The sequence below is a fragment of the Podarcis tiliguerta genome (genome assembly GCF_965153285.1).
Source record: "Podarcis tiliguerta genome assembly, chromosome: 1".
NCBI lineage: Eukaryota > Metazoa > Chordata > Lepidosauria > Squamata > Lacertidae > Podarcis > Podarcis tiliguerta.
The window spans coordinates 118,378,577-118,397,696 of record NC_139534.1 but is presented as its reverse complement, the minus strand read 5'-3'; the positions used below and the strand labels follow the sequence as shown (position 1 = coordinate 118,397,696).

The 19,120-nt window shown below is 44.2% G+C and overlaps 1 protein-coding gene across 5 annotated transcripts in view; it reads right to left on the bottom strand.

Moving 5' to 3' along the window:
* The window catches only part of WDR25 (WD repeat domain 25), a 95,066-nt gene that overhangs the window by 20,895 nt on the left and 55,051 nt on the right, over window positions 1-19,120 (bottom strand). For all 5 annotated transcript variants that reach the window (XR_014510377.1, XM_083437403.1, XM_083437404.1 and 2 more), the window contains 2 exons: window positions 18,675-18,822; window positions 3,219-3,349 (listed from right to left, as the gene is read on the bottom strand). Coding sequence is in view for 4 of the 5 variants with exons in the window: in XM_083437403.1 (XP_083293529.1) it covers window positions 3,219-3,349; window positions 18,675-18,822 (279 nt within the window). In the remaining variant the exon portion in view is untranslated. The remainder of the gene's footprint in view (window positions 1-3,218; window positions 3,350-18,674; window positions 18,823-19,120) is intronic.

The window sequence follows — 19,120 nt, the reverse complement described above, 5'->3', positions numbered from 1 at the left end:
ATTAGCTGCTAAAAGGCTATTAGCATCTTAGTGCCTTAGAAAAAGGGGGTGGGGAGCGAAAAAAAATCGCAGGAACTCGCAAGACATTTCGTCTAGCGGGTTTTCCGTCTTGTGAGGCATTCGTCTGGCGGGGCACCACTGTATAACTGAAATGGACAGATTTGTTGATCCCTACACATGGATGCTTTTTTTTTTTTTTTGTGAACCACTGGTGGAGTCTCATCTATTAGGGCGAGTGGGCACTGAATCACGAATCTCAGGCAGCCCTTGGTCATCCTCCACTTGGCTGCCTTCTTACTTATAAACCAACCCAGGGGGTGACCCTGGCTATCAGCTTCTTTCCCCTTCCTTCTCAGGGTGGTCAAAGAATCACAGAATTGTCGAGTTGGAAAAGACACCCTGTAATACAGGAATCATAGATCTGTCGGTGATTAGCTCTAGTTCCACTTATCATTAGCTCTGACTGACATTGGCTGTGTCTCCATCTGCTTTGCCCCTTCCCTTCCAAGTCCCAGTGTAGTGCCGGATTACCAAATAGGCACAGTAGGCACCAGTCTATGGGACCCACGTCTTTTAAGGGCCCCATGACAATGGATCAAAATAATGTTGCTTTGATCTTGGAACAAAACTACAATCAAGCTTTCTTGTTGTTTAGTCGTGTCCGACTCTTTGTGACCCCATGGACCAGAGCACGCCAGGCAATCCTGTCATCCACTGCCTCCTGCAGTTTGGTCAAACTCATGCTGGTAGCTTCAACAACACTGTGCAACCATCTTGTCCTCTGTTGTCCCCTTCTCCTTGTGCCCTCCATCTTTCCCAACATCAGGATCTTTTCCAGGGAGTCTTCTCTTCTCATGAGGTGGCCAAAGTATTGGAGCCTCAGCTTCAGGATTTGTCCTTCCAGTGAGCACTCAGGGCTGATTTCCTTCAGAATGGATAGGTTTGATCTTGCAGTCCATGGGACTCTCAAGAGTCTTCTCCAGCACCATAATTCAAAAGCATCAATTCTTCGGCTATCAGCCTTCTTTATGGTCCAGCTCTCACTTCCACACATCACTACTGGGAAAACCATAGCTTTTACTATACGGACCTTTGTTGGCAAGTTGATGTCTCTGCTTTTTAAGATGCTATCTAAGAAAGCTTGCCCTCTTCATGGCCTTGCCGTGGCAAAGGGGCTTGAATAACTCAGAGAAGCTATGAACTATGCCGTGCAGGGCACCCAAGATGAACAGGTCATAGTGGAGAGTTTTGACCAAACGTGATCCACCTGGAGCAGGAACCGGCAAGCCACTCTAGTATCCCTGCCAAGAAAACTCCATGGACAAAGACAACAAGCTTTCTTAGTTCAATGCTATTCCACTAGAGTGTGTGCATAAGAAACCTCCATATATGAAGCTTTGGTGGTGTGTCATGAGTTCCCACTGACTCCAGATCCTAGAATATTCACAAGTAGCCATGTAGAAGTGTAAAATCAAAGGCATATTAGGAGATAATCTATGAGAGGCCCCTCACCCCAAAGATTTCAACTGCCTAGGGGCTTCCACTGGGTTTAATCCAGCACTGTCCCAATGGACGTCAACTACCACGGTCAAACCCACTCTGATATGACTGGTTTGGAGAAGAGGGACTGAAAAGAGGGACTATAGGTTGGTAAACAACAGACAAAAGGAGTGGGTGAAACCTGTCCTCCTCATCCTATTTTGCTGTTGAAAGCTTAAGCTTAACCACCAGCGCCTCACTTTTCCCATATTCGTCCTTAAAAGCACGAACCTTCTGATGTCACATTTACTTTGGCCCCAAGGGTGGAAGATCACAAAACATTCCAGCTTTAAATGGATCTTTGTGCAGAAGGTGGAAGCCAAGATAAAATTAGTGCAGATAGTTGGATGCAAGAGGGCTTAATAAAAAATACCATTAAGACCACTGAATGGAAAGGCTTTGAACAAAAGGGTTTTAAAGTCAGTAAAGAACTATACTGATAATACAGAACAAACTCTGAAGTTGTATCAGAATGGTTTTGAGACTTCCAAGGAGAACACATACAGCAGGTCCAAGAGACGCAGCACTGTGGATTTAAGGAGGGCTGACTGGAATTTCAGAATATGCAGACAAGCTTTCAGCTTTTTCACAGTCTATCAATGGATAGAAAAGCGCAAGAGACCTTACATTACTTAATCAATTGCCTTTGCCATAACAAACCAACAGTCTTGGACTGCAACCCTGGGAATTTGATTGCTGCCTTGCACCACAATGAGATATTACCATTATTTCTTAATTAAGTCAGTTTTTAAAAAAAATGCAGTCTGCTATATTTATCATACAACTCCATTTGCAAAGTTAATAATTAATTAGCCTCGTCTCTCTCAGAAGCACAATTCCTGTATTTCCTGATATTTGTGCATTATATATTCCATGACTGAGCAGAAATTTGAGCCACATCCTAATAGTGCAATCCTATGCACATTTACTTGTAACATAGCTGTCAACTTTTCCCTTTTCTTGCGAGGAATCCTATTCAGAATAAGGGAATTTCCCTTTTAAAAAAGGGAAAGGTTGACAGCTATGACTTGTAAGTAAGTCCCATTGTGTTCAAGGAAGTCTGCTCCCAGGCAAGAGGAATCCTAGCAGAACAATCCTATGCGTGCCTACTCACAAGTAAGCTCCAATAGGTTTAATAGAATTTGCTCCCAGGGAGGCTTACATAGGGAGCCCAAGTGGTGGTTTAATACAAAATTGCCTGCTGTCAGATCCAGACATAGTTATTAGTAGAGTAGAGCTTATAAAATGGAATTCTTACAAGTGAACAGACAAAACAGAGATAGTTTTGAAAACCTCACAGTTGATTATTATAGCAGTCAAGTGCTTACTTACAAACTGATGTCTCCTAGTGAATATGTCTTCTTTAATAGCAGACAACTCCTGGACTTACCAGAGAGGTGAAATGATATTTAAAACTAAATGTAAAATAAACTTTTTAGATGTGTTCATGTTTTTTTTTATTCTTTTTAACTTGTTTTACAGGGAGAGCACATCAAAGATTGCATTTGACTGTTTACTTTTCTTGAGAGACAGCAAGAATGATAAAATTGTGTTCCCATGCTGAAAATGGCAATTATCCATTCCAGAACAGCATCATTACCTATCCACATGCATCTTCCCTTCCTAGGATGCTTATCAAAAGCAAATACAAGTAATTTTTTACTCAATTTTATTTTTACCTTGGAAGACCTGATATCCCAGGCCTTGACCTCTGGACTGAATCCTCCACAGATACAAACATTTGGATCAAGAGGGTGAAACTTCAAGGTGCTAATTCGAAAGTCAGTCCTACTGCTAAAAGTCTGTGCTCCTAAAATAGCGACAGAAAAGAAGAATGAAGGTTACTTTTTTTGGAAGTAAGGATTTACAGTTTCACAATTTTATTTCAGAACTATATGTGCTAGTAATGCTCAATGAAAATTCATTGACTTTTTCCTGTATGCCATCAGAAAGTTGGCATTGTCTATATAGCACCATGTTGGGGGGGTTGGGATAAATGCACTACAGAATCTGAGTCAAGTGTTTAAGAGAGTTGTCTTTTCTAGGCCAACACCAACATACACCACTTTACATACTATCTACACATTATCTACACATTAAAAGTAGTCTTCTTTCTCTGAACCCAGAGAGGGTTCTTTGCTTCAAAATCCTTGCTCTGTTAAAGTTCATAACCAAATCCTTAGTTCAGTTGCTTGCAAAGTCCTGCAACTGATAGAGTTCTCTGAGTTCTGGTAATTTCCCAGCTTCTTTCACAGACCATATTTTCAAAAAGTCTTCACTTGAATCCAGAATTCCAACAGATAGCCTGCAACATTTCCTGCAATCTCCTACCTCACAATATTCCTCACAATATGCTGTAACTTGAGCCCTTTTATACAGTTACTTGCCAAATCTGCCCAATAACACAGATAAGAGAGCCCTGAGAGCAGATGCATTGTGGGGAATGAGTCGTCTCAGCTGACTCATGAAGAATTAACCCATTAACTGCATTAACCATTGGGATGCATGCAGTTTTAGAGAATACGAGACAGGTCCCTCTCTCAAGGAGTTTACAATCTGAAATTCAAGGGAAACAGAGGAAGATGAAGGAAATGGATGGAAGACATATGTGGTTGTTTTCGACTGCACATACGTTGAACTTGGGGCTGACTTTGTCTGGGACGTACAGATGGTTCAAAATACAACAGCTGGGATAATGACTGGCCCCAGACAATAGAACAAATGGGTTTATTTGTAAACCCACTTGATCTTAAAACAGAAGGCCCTTAAAAAGTTGGGGTCCAGGTTCTCAAGGACTACCTTTCCCTGCGCAAACCTGCTGGCACATCAAGACCATCTTCAAATGCCCTTCTCTAGGTCACAACTACCACTAGAACTGAGGCAGGTGGTAACAGAGGATGGGGTCTTCTCAGCTATGGTACTCTGGTCCTGGAATTCTCTCCCCAATCAGGCTCGCCTGGCACCAAACTTAGAGCTTTTTTCCAGTCATTTTAGCGCTGAATTTTGCTTATTTGCACCTGCCTCCTTGATCCGTGCCCATCTTGGCTGATTAGGGAGTGTCCAGATGTTGCGCGGACCCCCCTGGTTGAAATTATCAATTTGTCCCTTGACACGGGGACATTCCCATGGGAACTGAAGGAAGCAGTGGTATGTCCACTCTTAAAGAAAACTTCATTAGATCCCTTAGACCTATCCAATTACCGCCCAGTTTCAAATCTTCCATATCTAGGTAAGGTAATTAAGAGAGCGGTTGCTGAACAGCTTGGTAGGTTTCTGGAGGAAACATCTGCTTTAGATCCATTTCAGTCCGGTTTCCGTCCTGCTTTTGGGACCGAGACGGCTCTGGTTGCCCTAACAGACGATCTCCGTAGACAGCTGGATCGAGGTGGGTCAGGACTGGTGATCCTTTTAGATTTGTCAGCAGCCTTTGACATGGTTGATCATGATCTTCTGGACTACTGCCTCGCAGACGTGGGGATACAGGGCATAGCCCGTAACTGGCTGTGCTCTTTTATCTCTGGTCGGGGACAGAGGGTGGCACTAGGGAGGGAAATGTCGTCGCGCCACTCCTTGGTGTGTGGAGTGCCGCAGGGCGCAATCCTCTCCCCAATGCTTTTTAACATCTTTATGCGCCCCCTTGCCCAGATTATCCGGAGCTTTGGGCTGGGCTGTCACCAATATGCTGATGACACTCAGCTCTATCTGCTGATGGATGGCCACACTGACTCGGCCCCGAACACACTGACCAGATGCTTGGAAGCTGTGGCTGGATGGTTTCATGGGAGCCGATTGAAACTAAATCCTTCGAAGATAGAGGTCCTATGGCTGGGTCAGGATGGCATGGGGATGAGGGACCAACTCCCTTGTCTTGCGGGGGCCCAATTAGTGCCATTGCCTTCCGTCAAGAGTTTGGGTGTAATCCTTGACGCCTCCCTTTCCATGGAGGCGCAAGTTACAGCAACAGCCAAGGCGACATTTTTCCACCTTCACCGCATCAAGCAGTTGGTCCCTTACCTTTCCCGCCCCGACCTGGCCACAGTGATCCATGCAACGGTCATCTCCAGGCTTGACTACTGTAATTCGCTCTACGCAGGGCTGCCCTTGAAGCTGTCCCAGAAACTCCAGGGGGTGCAGAATGCTGCAGCGAGACTCCTCACGGGGTCTCTGCCATGGGAGCATATTCACCCAGTGCTTTTCAAGCTGCACTGGCTCCTGGTGGAGTACAGGATCAGATTTAACGTGCTGCTTTTGACCTTTAAAGCCCTTCACGGCCTAGGACCCTTGTACCTACGGGACCGCCTCTCCCGGTATGCCCCACGGAGAGCCTCAAGGTCCATAAATAGTAACACCCTTGTGGTCCCGGGCCCTAAGGAAGTTAGATTGGCTTCAACCAGAGCCAGGGCTTTTTTAACTCTGGCTGGTGGAATGCTCTGCCTCACGAGACCAGGGCCCTGCAGGATCTGATTTCTTTCCGCAGGGCCTGTAAGACAGAGTTGTTCCACCTGGCCTTTGGCTTGGAGCTAATTTGATTCTCTCCCTCTCTTTCTTTTTTCTTTTCCTTCTCCTTCTGCGATGAGGCTACATTTTAATATTTTAATGTTTCAATATTTTAATGTTGTATTTTTTCATTTTGTTTTTAAGTTGTAATCATTTAACTTGTTTTTATTATTGCTTGTAAGCCGCTCTGAGCCCGGCCTTGGCTGGGGTGGGCGGGGTATAAATAAAAATTATTATTATTATTATTATTTATTTTGAACATTTATATCCTCATTTTCTTCACAAAACAGACTCCGTTAACTTTATGCTGTTCTGTTGCTCTGGTACATGAAATCTATTAGAAATTGCTGCGGTAATCCTTTTTAAACTGAAGAACAAGACAACGAATGCTTATAAACCATACAACTAGACACATTTTGAGGTTAGTCTATTTAAGCAATCATTGTTTTGTCCTTAAAGGAAATTATTATGGTCAGTGGGCAGTATGGGAAAATAGAAAACTGCTTCATGCTGAGTCAGATCACTGGCCCTTCTAGAACTCAGAATTGTCTACACTGACTGCCAGCAGCTGTCCAGGATTTTAATTAAGGGTCTTCTCCAAGCTTTGTCCGGAACTGAACCTGGGACATGCGACATTTCTGCATGCGAAGCAGATGCTCTACCATGGAGTTGTGGCTCAATTACTGGAGATTTTTTTAAATAAAGAAATAATTTGAAAAATTAAAAATTAAATTCAGAAATTAGCAGAGGTATAGGGTGAGAAAATGTATCCCTTTCCCTTGATGATATCACAGCCACCATCCAACGAGCAGTCGTGGCACTTGCATCTGCACTGCATCCAAAACTGCAGTTATGAGGCTACTTTGGTAGGGTGGGTGGGATCATTTCCCTAGCAGCAGCAACAACAAAAATGCAGTTTAATATGAAAATGAGATAATCTGTAATGGGACACCCTGGAGAATTCATCTCTCAAAAAAAGCCATTAGCCTGGAAGAACTGAGTGGGGAGGGAGAGGAAGTAGGAAAGCAGCAGAACTTAGGTCTGTTCCTTCATGTAGAAGAATTCTCAAACTGAAAGAGATTTGGCAGCTAGAGAGGCAGCATGCGCGGCAAAAGATACTGCAGCAAAAAGCATGCAAAGTAAAGGGGAGCAGAACAGAGCAGCGCCGCTCAGCAGAGATAAAGGAGAATGAGCATGGAAAAAACAGGAGCTTTATGTTTGATGGGAGTTGGGAAGAAGTCAGCCTTTGCTAACCCGGTGCCCTCTATCTAGCTGGGGCTGATGGGAGCTGTAGTTCAAAGCAACTACAGGGCATCAGGTTGGCCGAGGCTGCATTAGACAAATGATCAGCTCTGAATTTCTACTTGTCCTTTCACCGGAACGCATTCAAATGAAACAAAGGAAGTGTAACGTAGACGGTGGTTTAGCTGTTCATGTTGCCCTTGGGAAATACTTTAGTCCAGTTTGCCAAACTTGGTATCCAGCTGTTTTTGGTTTTTGGTTTTTTAAATAATTTTTATTAACCGGCCAATCAAATCAAATTAAATCACATCACATAAATTCCGAATTACAAAACTGCATCCAGCTGTTTTTGGACTATGATTCCCATCATCCCTAGCTAGCAGGAGCAGAGGTCAGGGATCGTGGGAATTGTAGTCCAGAAACAGCTGGAAACCCAAGTTTGGAAATTATTGGTTTAAGTCTGCCATCCATTGTGTTAATGCAGTTTGGGAAAATGCTGCCCATTTGGAATGTAACTGGGTGAATTATACAAATGATCATGAAGCAAACCACTGAACGCATCTCAGCAATGTCTCCCACAAGAGTCAGAAAGCCCTCTCATTAGAATGAATGCCCCGGTCGCCTTTTCTCCAACTGTTAGGGCTTTGAGAAAACAGCACAACACGCAATACATTTTGTTGGCGAAACCTCAATAGATTAAAACATATTTTGTTGCTGATTTAGGATAGGGGAGGGAGACAGAATTCTACTCTCAAAGCAAATAAGGATTTGCATATCCTCTCAAGTAAGGCACTGGCTGTTCCCATGGAGACACTCTTTTCTAAATTTAATTGTATGTGGTAATCTTCACAGAATCCTGTGGCTTAATACCAATCGTCTTTGTAAACAACCTTTCCAGGGCCGTAAATTAATGCCACAGGAAATTCAGCTACAAGGATTTGAATTTTATCTCCTGTTCATTGCCATTATACTTATCAAATTAATGATGTTAATAAACAGTTCACTCCAAGGTGTGAAACCAAATGCATTTTCACAATTTCCATTCCCTTTTATATCCTGATGAATAACACACACGGGGTTGCGTTATGAATAAGAAAACCTTGTTTTTCTATAAATCTATGCCTGTGGAGGGGAGGGGAGGATGTAAGAAGTGTTTCCTAACTTATGGCAATGAGCTAGCGCTTCCCAAGAATACTCCTCCCCGTCTTTTCTTAACATGCCTGAGGATTCCTCGGGTAGTTAAGGAAGCACTCATACAATCGCACTTTTTTATTCTGCAGTAATCACATCTCGAACAACCACCGAACCTCAATATTCCACCAAAACAGACTAGAATCTCCAAGAAAGAACTTGTTGGAAAAGCAGTTCTGAAACCTGCAACCTTGTAGGGATCAGATGGGATTACCATGAGGAATTATAGAATATACATCAAGCCATCGTGTCCACGATGAAGACATTGTGTTGACTGGGTTTGATATACTGACAATAATTTCTGATTAAATCCCATAAGATTCTACATTCATGCCCTTTTGATGCCCTTTTGCCTCTACTGCCCATTTCTCCCTGCTCTTCACGAATCACGTACACACTTAGACAGGCAGGCGTCCTGGGTCATCATAGACAGTGGGCAAGTTTATTTGATGTAGGATCTTAATCTTAGGGCCAGGAAGCAGATCTCACATTAGGGGGATAATGGTCACTGTCCTCCTGGCCATCCTTCTTATCATATGTACTGCTTGTTTATTACCTCGGGGTTGCCAGATGCTCTTCTTTGTAGTTCTCAACTATTTACTACCCCTTTGTAGTTCTCAACATATTTACCCCAAAATATATGCATGCTAATTAGTGTTCTAGTGTAACTTTTTCCCCACGTGGAGTTTGATGAAATGCTCAGAGGAAATATGATTGGTTCTTACGAGCACTGTGTAAAAGATTCTTTTGCTAATAAAATGGCCTGGCGAGGGGTGTGGTGGACGCACTTTCTCCGAGAGCCTTGCTGGTCAAAGCCTCGTGTCTTGCTTTTAATCAGGGTCCAATCCTTCCTTTACTTTGCGAACGCAACACAACCTGGTGCAGCTCCCAAAACAGCCACGCTGTGGTCCATCAATGGTGAAAGTTGAGCAGACCCAGAGTCTCTGCCTTGCTTCTCTTTTTACTCCTCCCAATCTTATTTGACACACCTGAGCTTGCTCCAGCTGAGCAGCTGTGCCTCTCTCCCCACATGAAGCATTTGACCCAAGGAGTCCCTTGACTCCTCAGCTAGTAAGCTGGGCTGTGTTCTCTCACCTGTCTCAGTCTCTTAAGTGCACTTCTCGCTGTTCATGGCGCCTCAGAGCCTGTCATGTTCACGGAGAGAGGGTACCTCTGGTTCTGTAGATGTATCCCCTGGCTCTCATGAACTGTCAGCTGCCCCTTCAACGTCCTCTGATGCCTGCTAAGTACCTCCTAAGTCATGGGTAGGCAAACTAAGGCCAGGGGGCCAGATCCGGCCCCATTGGCTTCTCAATCCGGCCCATGGGTGGTCCAGGAATCAGCGTGTTTTTACATGAGTAGAATGTGTGCTTTTATTTAAAATGCATCTCTGGGTTATTTGTGGGGCCTGCCTGGTGTTTTTACATGAGTAGAATGTGTCCTTTTATTTAAAAAGCATCTCTGGGTTATTTGCGGGGCATAGGAATTTGCTCATTTTTTTTTTTCAAAATATTGTCTGGCCCCCCACAAGGTCTGAGGGGCAGTGGACTGGCCCCCTGCTGAAAAAGTTTGCTGACCCCTGTCTTAAGTCCCCACCTCCCCTTCCCCATCTTCAGCTGTCCTACAATCATGGCTACACCCCTTCCTGGGATCCTCTTCCCTTTCCTCAGAGCCCTGCCTTTTCATGAGTTTCCCCACCCCTACTCTTAGTAAAATTTCTTAGTATAAAGTCAAGTCCTGGTCTCATTTATATGTTCGCAACTCCACAGCAGATCTGTCTACATTATTAAAAACTGTTTAAACTTTTAACGTGCACCTAATGTTCTAGTTGATGATTTATAGCTTTTCTCCAGATGCGGGCTGCTTGAGTAACTACCATCACATTTCTTCACATTTTACACAATAAAAATCCCTTTTCTTCCCAAAGGTATAGTTCTTCCCAGAATTACAGAAACAATGGAACACGACCGATTTCCAATGTAGGCTAAGCAGTGTTTCCTGTGATGTGCAATGACAGAAAGTATTTTAATAATAACAGAGGCCACCTTGCAAATTCTTATTACTGCCTTGTCCAAACAGTATCATCCGTGCACAAGAGGCAGGTGTGAGCAGGTCTGGGGGAACTTGAAAATTTGCAGAAATACAAACATATTAAAAAAAAAAACAACCTAGCAGGAGGGGAAGAAGCCCAAAACAGCCAATGTGAGGACCTGAGCATGCTTAGTTGCCACAGAATGCTGACTGTTTTGAGGGGAGGGGAGAAACAGGGTGGGGGAAATGGAACAGATAGGCTGAAATCCTGAACAGCAGCATTACGAACTGCAAAAGTTTGCTGTAGTTCCCATTTGTTAATGTTGTGTACTGAAGTTCTCACCCTGGGCCAGCAGGGGGATACTGTAGATAGTTTTCACTCAGGTCCACATATGCAAATAAGGAATTGAAAGTGATGTTCAGTGATTGGATAGTTACAGAAAGTTGTTACTGTTGCTTTTGTAGTTGAGCTATATATAAGCAGGTTGGCTGAACCCTTCAGCCCAGTTCTGTTCTGGGCCTGTGAATAAACAAGAGCTGTTTGAAGAATTGCTGTGTCGTCTGATATGTTCACCCACAACTTAACAGTTAACACATTAAAATCATCATTTAAATTATGGTGAGCAGCCATAACTCAATAGTTTAGCACGCACTTTGCATGCAGCGGCTCCAGAAGTTTTAATACCATCTTAATTTTTTGAAAAATGAAGTGGCTGAACAGCATTCGCTAGGGAAACCACAGAGAAGGTTCTGCTGCCCTGTGCCTTAATGCACGGGTAGGGAACCCATGGCTCTCCATATGTTGTTGAACTACAACTCCCATCAGCCCCAGGGATAATGGGATAATGGTCAGGGATAATGGGAGCTTTAGTCCAACAACATCTGCAGGGCCACAAGTTCCCTGCCCCTGGCCACTGAAGGAAAAGAAGCTTGGCTTTGCCCTCTAGAAGTGGAAGTGATGTGGGTGGCTCCACTTTTAATCCTAATTATTGGATGCATAAGGAAAATCTCTGTCTGCACCTTGAGCACCATTAAAACTACAAGGCTTCTTCAGATTTTGGACTACTTTACTTATCTGGGCATTCTCTGTTTTAAAGCAGCAATTGAAGCTGGATACAAATGGGGAGAAACGAAGCAAAGTCATAAAGCAAGCTCTAAGTAACCTAGTAAGTAAGCGGGTGGTGCTGTGGTCTAAATCACAGAGCCTAGGGCTTGCCGATCAGAAGGTCAGCGGTTCGAATCCCCACGATGGGGTGAGCGCCCGTAGCTCGGTCCCTGCTCCTGCCAACCTAGCAGTTCAAAAGCACGTCAAAGTGCAAGTAGATAAATAGGTACCGCTCTGGTGGGAAGGTAAACAGCGTTTCCTTGCGCTGCTCAGGTTTCACCAGAAGCGGCTTAGTCATGTTGGCCACATGACCCGGAAAAACTGTCTGCGGACAAACACCGGCTCCCTCAGCTAGTAAAGCAAGATGAGCGCCACAACCCCAGAGTCGTTCGTGACTGGACTTAACTGTCCGGGGTTCTTTACCTTTAAGTAACCTACATTTCCCTCTTAAATCTAGACCCAACAAATCTATGATGGGCATACATTTATATTTAATTCATGAACTCTAATGTAATGTAATGTTAGGCAATCTGCAGTGCACGAAAGGAAGTGCCTTTAAATCATCCCAGAGTGGCAGTTCAGTTGCGATAATCAGAACGCTGCATTCATGGCAGGCAAATGGCCATCTGTCATGGTTGGGTGGACAGATGTCATGGATGCGCTAGTTGAGATTCCTGCATTGCAGGGGGTTGGGCTACATGACCCACAGGATCCCTTCCAACCCTACAAGTCTTTGATTCCAAATAACAAGATTCCAACCCCCCCCCCCCCAAATCTGCAGGTGCAATGGCATTGTTTCCTTTGTGACAAAGAGACGGCAGTTTAATTAAAAATGTTCGCTGTTATGCAAATGCCACAACACATAAACATAAATTTCAAAACTACATTAGCATGCTGGGTTTTGCTGAGCTTCAGTGGCCAGCAGGAGTTACCAACATGCTCAAAAATGACTAAAATAATAATATATAAAATTACATGCTGGGACAGCAGAACCTAGGCTTTGTGCAAATGATTGCTTTGAATATCTAAAAGGGTGTCACGTGGAGAATGGAGCTAGCTTGTTTTCTCCTGATCTGGAGGGCAGGACCTCAAGTTACAGGACAGGAGGTTCCGACTAAAAACCAGGAAGAACTTTCTGACAGTGAGAGCTGTTCAACAGTGGAATGGGCTCCCTGGGAAGCTGGTGGACTCTATAGTCATACCTCTTGTTGCGTTTGCTTCACATTGCGGCTTCTGAGGTTGCGAACGCGGCAAACCCAGAAGTGTATACTTCCGGGTTTCGCTGTGTGCGCACGCTTTGCAAATGCGCAGAAACGCTCTATTGCGCTCCGCACTTGCACAGAAGCGCCGCGCTAGTTGTGGACTTTTCGGGGTGTGAAAGGCACCCCAGAACGGATCGGGACCGCAACTAGAGGTAACACTGTACTTCACTGGAAGTTTTTAAGCAGAGGTTGGATGCCCATCTGTCATCAGAGGCAGTTTTAGGGGAGTAGGACTACTCTGGTCGCATTGGGCCCGGAGCTGCAGGGTCACCGCAGGGGATGCCGCAACTGTCGTTTAGAATGTTGCAAGAGAGGCAGAGGGATGCCAGATTTTGGTGTCGCCCAGGGCGATGCTGAAGTTTGAGGCCCGCAAAGTCCGCCACTGCTTCCATGGGTGCATTAGTTGAGATTCCTGCACTGCAAGGGGTTGGACTAAATAAGAACAATAATAATTTAATTTATATCCCGCCCATCAGGCTGAGTTTCCCCAGCCACTCTGGGTGGCTTACATAATATAAAACACACCAAATCATCAAACATTTAAAAACAAGATATCCTATACAAGCAACAAACCAACCAATAAATCAATAAAAACCAACGACAACAATAATAACAATAATAATACAGTTTACAGTTATGCCCAAATTAAAGTAACTGCCAACCCCAAGCAAACATTTAACCAACACCAACCCAACAAAAATGAAACAGAGGAACCAAAATTAGAACCGTTTATGACATTTTAGCCAGTTGCCCCAACTGGGGAATGGTTGGGTGTGATTAGCCTGGAAAAGAGGAGACTGCAACGAGATACGATAGCAAACTTCCAATATATAAAGGGTTGTCAGTGGAAGATGGAACAAGCTTGTTTTCTCCTGCTCTGGAGGGTGGATGACACTTGGGGTCCCTTCCAACTCTACAATTCTATGATTTTATATAGATAGATAGATAGATAGATAGATAGATAGATAGATAGATACACACATACACACATACACACATACACACACACACACACACACACACACACACACATATATATATATATCACTTGCTTGCTTGCCAGGCAGGGAAACAATAGGCAAGCAGGCAATGGCATCTCCTCCTCCTCCTCCTCCTTCCCACCATCAAGCAGGTTGCAAGGGTGAAAAGGAGGAAGAAGAAGAGAAGGAAATGGTGGAAGAGGAAATGGTTCAGAGGGTTCTTGTCAGTGCTCCCACCACACCACGAGGCTTGGCCCTCAGCAGATGCCCAACCACGCCAAGCCCTTGATGCCAGCCCTGTACAGTAGGACCCTACTTGTCCCCAGAAAGCACGGAAGGGTTCCAAGCAAAGGAGGCACTTCAACCTTCTCCACACAAGTGGCAGAAGAGGGAGAAGGACTCCATCAGTCCATGGGTCTTAAGTGCTGTGGAGGCCTGAGCAAGGAACAATTCCTCCAAGCCTGCGTGCAAAAAGTAATTAAGAGAGAAAAGTTTGCTCATGAAGCCGTGGATGGAAGACATCTAAGCGAAGTTAATCAAACGCTGAAATAAGCTCTGCGCTGGTGGAGAGCAGTGGAGAGAGGTGAATGAACGGTTCAGTGAAATAACGCTGCTCTAATCTGTACAGCTGGCTTCATGTTTTTCAAGTGAGAATGCACCCAATTTGGATTCCAGCAACAAGCTGGGTTGTTTTTGTTCTGATTTTTTCTTTTACTGAAAGCGCTACTGACGTATCGGTGAGAAATGCAGAGTAACAATAAACAAGAAAGGAAAAAGGGAGGTGTTCGGAGTAAACTGGCTGTGTTGTTTGAACCTGCTTCTCTCTGTGTGTGTCTTTCTCTCTTACACACACACACATAAACAGATGCATGATAATACACTGAAAAATTCCCAAGCTATATAAAACGGAAGCATCTTGTAAAATTCAGTCAAAAGCCAATGAATTGAAATGCCTGTTTAAATATAAACATTTTAATATGATGTTGAAAGCTGCTTCTTCAGGCAGGGTTGATTCCAAGCACCACTTATTCTCACCTGCCTATCTTACAGAACCTCGGCGCAGTCTTACTTACCCAATGATTTAGAAAGCTGCCCTGGACCAAATCAGTCAGTTGGTCTACCTAGTTCAGTATTGTCAACACTGACTGGCAGCAACTCGTCCAAGGTTTCAGGCAGAAGTCATTCCCAGCTTTATCTCGAGTTGCCTGGGATTGAACCCGGGGCATTTTGCATGCAGTGACCTGTTGTTGTTGTTTAGTCATTTAGTCGTGTCCGACTCTTCGTGACCCCATGGACCAGAGCACGCCAGGCACTCCTGTCTTCCACTGCCTCCCGCAGTTTGGTCAAACTCATGCTGGTAGCTTTGAGAACATCGTCCAACCACCTTGTCCTCTGTCGTCCCCTTCTCCTTGTGCCCTCCATCTTTCCCAACATCAGGGTCTTTTCCAGGGAGTCTTCTCTTCTCATGAGGTGGCCAAAGTATTGGAGCCTCAGCTTCAGGATCTGTCCTTCCAGTGAGCACTCAGGGCTGATTTCCTTCAGAATGGATACGTCTGATCTTCTTGCAGTCCATGGGACTCTCAAGAGTCTCCTCCAGCACCATAATTCAAAAGCATCAATTCCTCGGCGATCAGCCTTCTTTATGGTGCATCTACTTTATGTGATTTACCACTGTGCTATAGTTGTGCCTTTCCAGGCAGGATGATAATAGTTTGATAGAGCCTTGTAGGCAAGCTTGTCCAACTTCCTCTTCTATGCAGAAAATCCAAACCTAGAGCAGCCCCATGAGATGGCTGCCCAGCCTCTGCTTCAAGACCTCCCTGTCCCAAGTTATTGCTTCCACTGACAAACTGCTTTTACCATTAGCAAGCGTCTCCTAATGTTCAACTGAAATCTGCCCTCCCGTAACTTAAACCCATTAGATCTAATCCCACCCTTTAGGGCAGCAGCAAAGAAGTCTTTATTCTCTTTAGTCAGACGGGATAGCTCAGTTGATCAGAGCATGGTGCTGATAACACCCAGGTTGCAGGTTCGATCCCTGTATGGGACAGCTGCGTATTCCTGCATTGCAGGGGGTTGGACTAGATAATCCTCAGGGTCCCTTCCAGCTCTACAATTCAATGATTCTATTATTATTATTGGTCTATCTTTCCAAACTTTAGATAAGAATACCCAGGCACACATCTTATCTGTCCTGCATCTGAGCCCGGCTTCGGCTGGGGAGGGCAGGATATAAATAAAATTTTATTATTATTATTATCAGGAGGTATCAGTCCTGTATCAGGAAACTTTTAATGTTTAATGTTTTATTATGTTTCTGTATATGCTGGAAACCACTCAGAGTGTCTGGGGCAACCCAGTCAGATGGGTGGGATGCAAATAATAATAATAATAATAAAAGCCTCAGCGCCTAGGGCTTGCCGGTCGAAAGGTCGGCGGTTCGAATTCCCGCGGCGGGGTGCGCTCCCGTCATTCGGTCCCAGCGCCTGCCAACCTAGCAGTTCGAAAGCACCTCCGGGTGCAAGTAGATAAATAGGGACCGCTTACTAGCGGGAAGGTAAACGGCGTTTCCGTGTGCGGCTCTGGCTCGCCAGAGCAGCGATGTCACGCTGGCCACGTGACCCAGAAGTGTCTCCGGACAGCGCTGGCCCCCGGCCTCTTGAGTGAGATGGGCGCACAACCCTAGAGTCTGTCAAGACTGGCCCGTACGGGCAGGGGTACCTTTACCTTTACCTTTAATAAATAATAATAATAATAATACTGATGATGTTGATGATGGCTTAAAAATCTGCCTAGAGCCCACCCAAGGAACTAATTCTCCACATGTGCTAATTTGCTTGTTAATTCACGTAACAACAGCCTTAAAATGACTTCATATCTTACATAATAGAGTGCACTGTGCAAATTTGTATGCCACTTGATGCTTTATGCGCAGATAAAGGCCATACAGCTTAGAAAAGGAGCTGCCAATTTTTTACTTTTGTCTCCAGCATCCACTAACAACAGAAGCCACCGGGTACACTGCTCCGAGCACGGGGAACTCAGTCCATTAGCTTCAGTTACAATTGCCGTTGCGCTATAATGACGGCGAGAAAGAAAATACCAGAGAAATGCGGTTGCGAGAAGGAAAATGACCCAAAGACACAATGCAGAAATGGGCTTGTCTGAAAAGAAAGTTTCGGTACATTACTCGCTCTCCCACTGAACTACAAGCAAAGCGGATCCATAAAACTCGTAAGTGGTAATATGAAAGCTTGATTAACCCAGAAATGTGAATATTCCAACGTAAGTTTTAATGGATTTTATATTCGGAGTATGGTATGCCCTTGGAGCCGCAAGTATTAAAAACACATGCCATAACAAAACTGAAAGAATTGATTATCACTGCATACGCTGAAAAATTATGTTCAGGCAATCTTCATTTTTGCTCGTTCATGGCTGGTTTCTAAAAGAAATCAAGAGAAATTCCTACCCTTTTAAAAATTCAAACACCTACACACAGACGTGTAATATAAAGGTACTACGAGGGGGGCACATAATATTAACATGGATTACTAGCCATCCTTTAGTTTGAATTGCCACCATGCCCCTGCACTTCAGCATTGAAAAGGTACAGGACCCCTGGATGGTTAAGTCCAGTCAAAGGTGACTATGAGGTGCGGCGCTCATCTCATTTTCAGGCCGAGGGAGCCGCGTTTGTCCACAGACAGCTTTCCGGGTCATGCGGCCAGCAGGACTAAACTGCTTATGGTGCACTGGGAACACCGTGGCGGAAACCTGAGAGCACGGAAATGCCATTTACCTTCCTGCCACAGCAGTACCTATTTATCTACTTGCGCACAGGCGTGCTTTCGAACTGCTAGGAGTTGGGACAGAGCAACTCCAGCATTAATGTAACATTCAAGTTTGCATGGGAGGAATTAGTTTAAAAACCACTGGAAATAACTAAACAAACAAACAAACAAACAACGGAAAGTTAGAAAAGGCCTCCTAGAAAAACAGATGAAGTAATTAAACGCTTAAATGGCTGTCCTTAACAGTCTTGTTTGGAAGCAAGACCTATTGATTTCAGTACAACTTAGGGCCAAACTAGACACAGCAGTAAATGTGTCTTAGCATCCAATATGGGGGGGGGAGGGTTAGGGGAAAAAATGCAGATTGCAGCAGCTGAGGTGGGGTGGGGGGGCTGATAATTAAAAGAATCAAAGCATGTGGAGAGGGAATTTAACTCTTTTCTCTCTTGCTAATGTCTCAAAGAAAATTTGTCTTCTGAAGCTGGAATTTGCTCTGAAGGCAGAGGACACTAACTAGTGCTTAAGGGAGATTACCTCCCAATGCAGCTAGCTTCAGAGGAGGGAATTTCTTTGGAACCAAGCGCTGAAGAAAATGGCGAAATCTCCCTTCCATAACTGTTCTGATCCAGTTAATTAACATTTCACCTTCCCCCCCACCCAGCCAATAAAAAACTGATTCAATTTGCATTTTTTAAAAGCTGCACCTTAGATGCAAATATGCATTTACTACTGCCATGTTTAGTTTGGCCCTTTTCCCCGTGTTTTACTTATTCATTCATAAAATTTATTCACCACTTGATTTTAAAAAACCTGAAAGCAGTTTATAGAAGATAAAACAGTAAAATCAAGAAAGGTTGGCGACTCTACTTTAAAACATACAAAAGTTAAAATACTAAAACTGACTAAAATTAACTAAACTTTCTAAGGACCTGAATAGCTTTTAAAATAACATTTTAAGCCCCAGAATGTTCCATGTAGTATGAAAATAGTATTTCACATGCAAGCCAAAACACATACCTATATTAACATTTACCTGTTTCAATATCGGTTAAATGAAGCATAGAATCAAACCCTCCGCTGAGAACACCTCTCCCACAGGGGGTCCACTGGGCAGCTCGAACGGCACAGGTGTGGCAGAGGTATGTTTTCAAGCAACGGCCCCGATCCACAGCATCCCAAACCTAAAAGGAAAATACAATGAACTTTAAAAAAGATGAGCCGACCAACTGCAGCTAGAGCCAACAGGGAATAGCAGTAGCTTCTGATCGGTCACTTTAAGAACTCTTTGAGAGTATCATTAGGAAGCAACACTTTTGCATCTTGGAATAAAAACGCCTAAAATGAAGAAACTGTTCGGAAGTGAAGCAGCCACATTAGCTGTGTTTATAACGGGAAGTGGGAAATGGCCTCCACACACCATTCAAGATGGAACGTTATTCAGAGCCATAGAATATCTGGCAACCAGGAGGGCACGGGGCT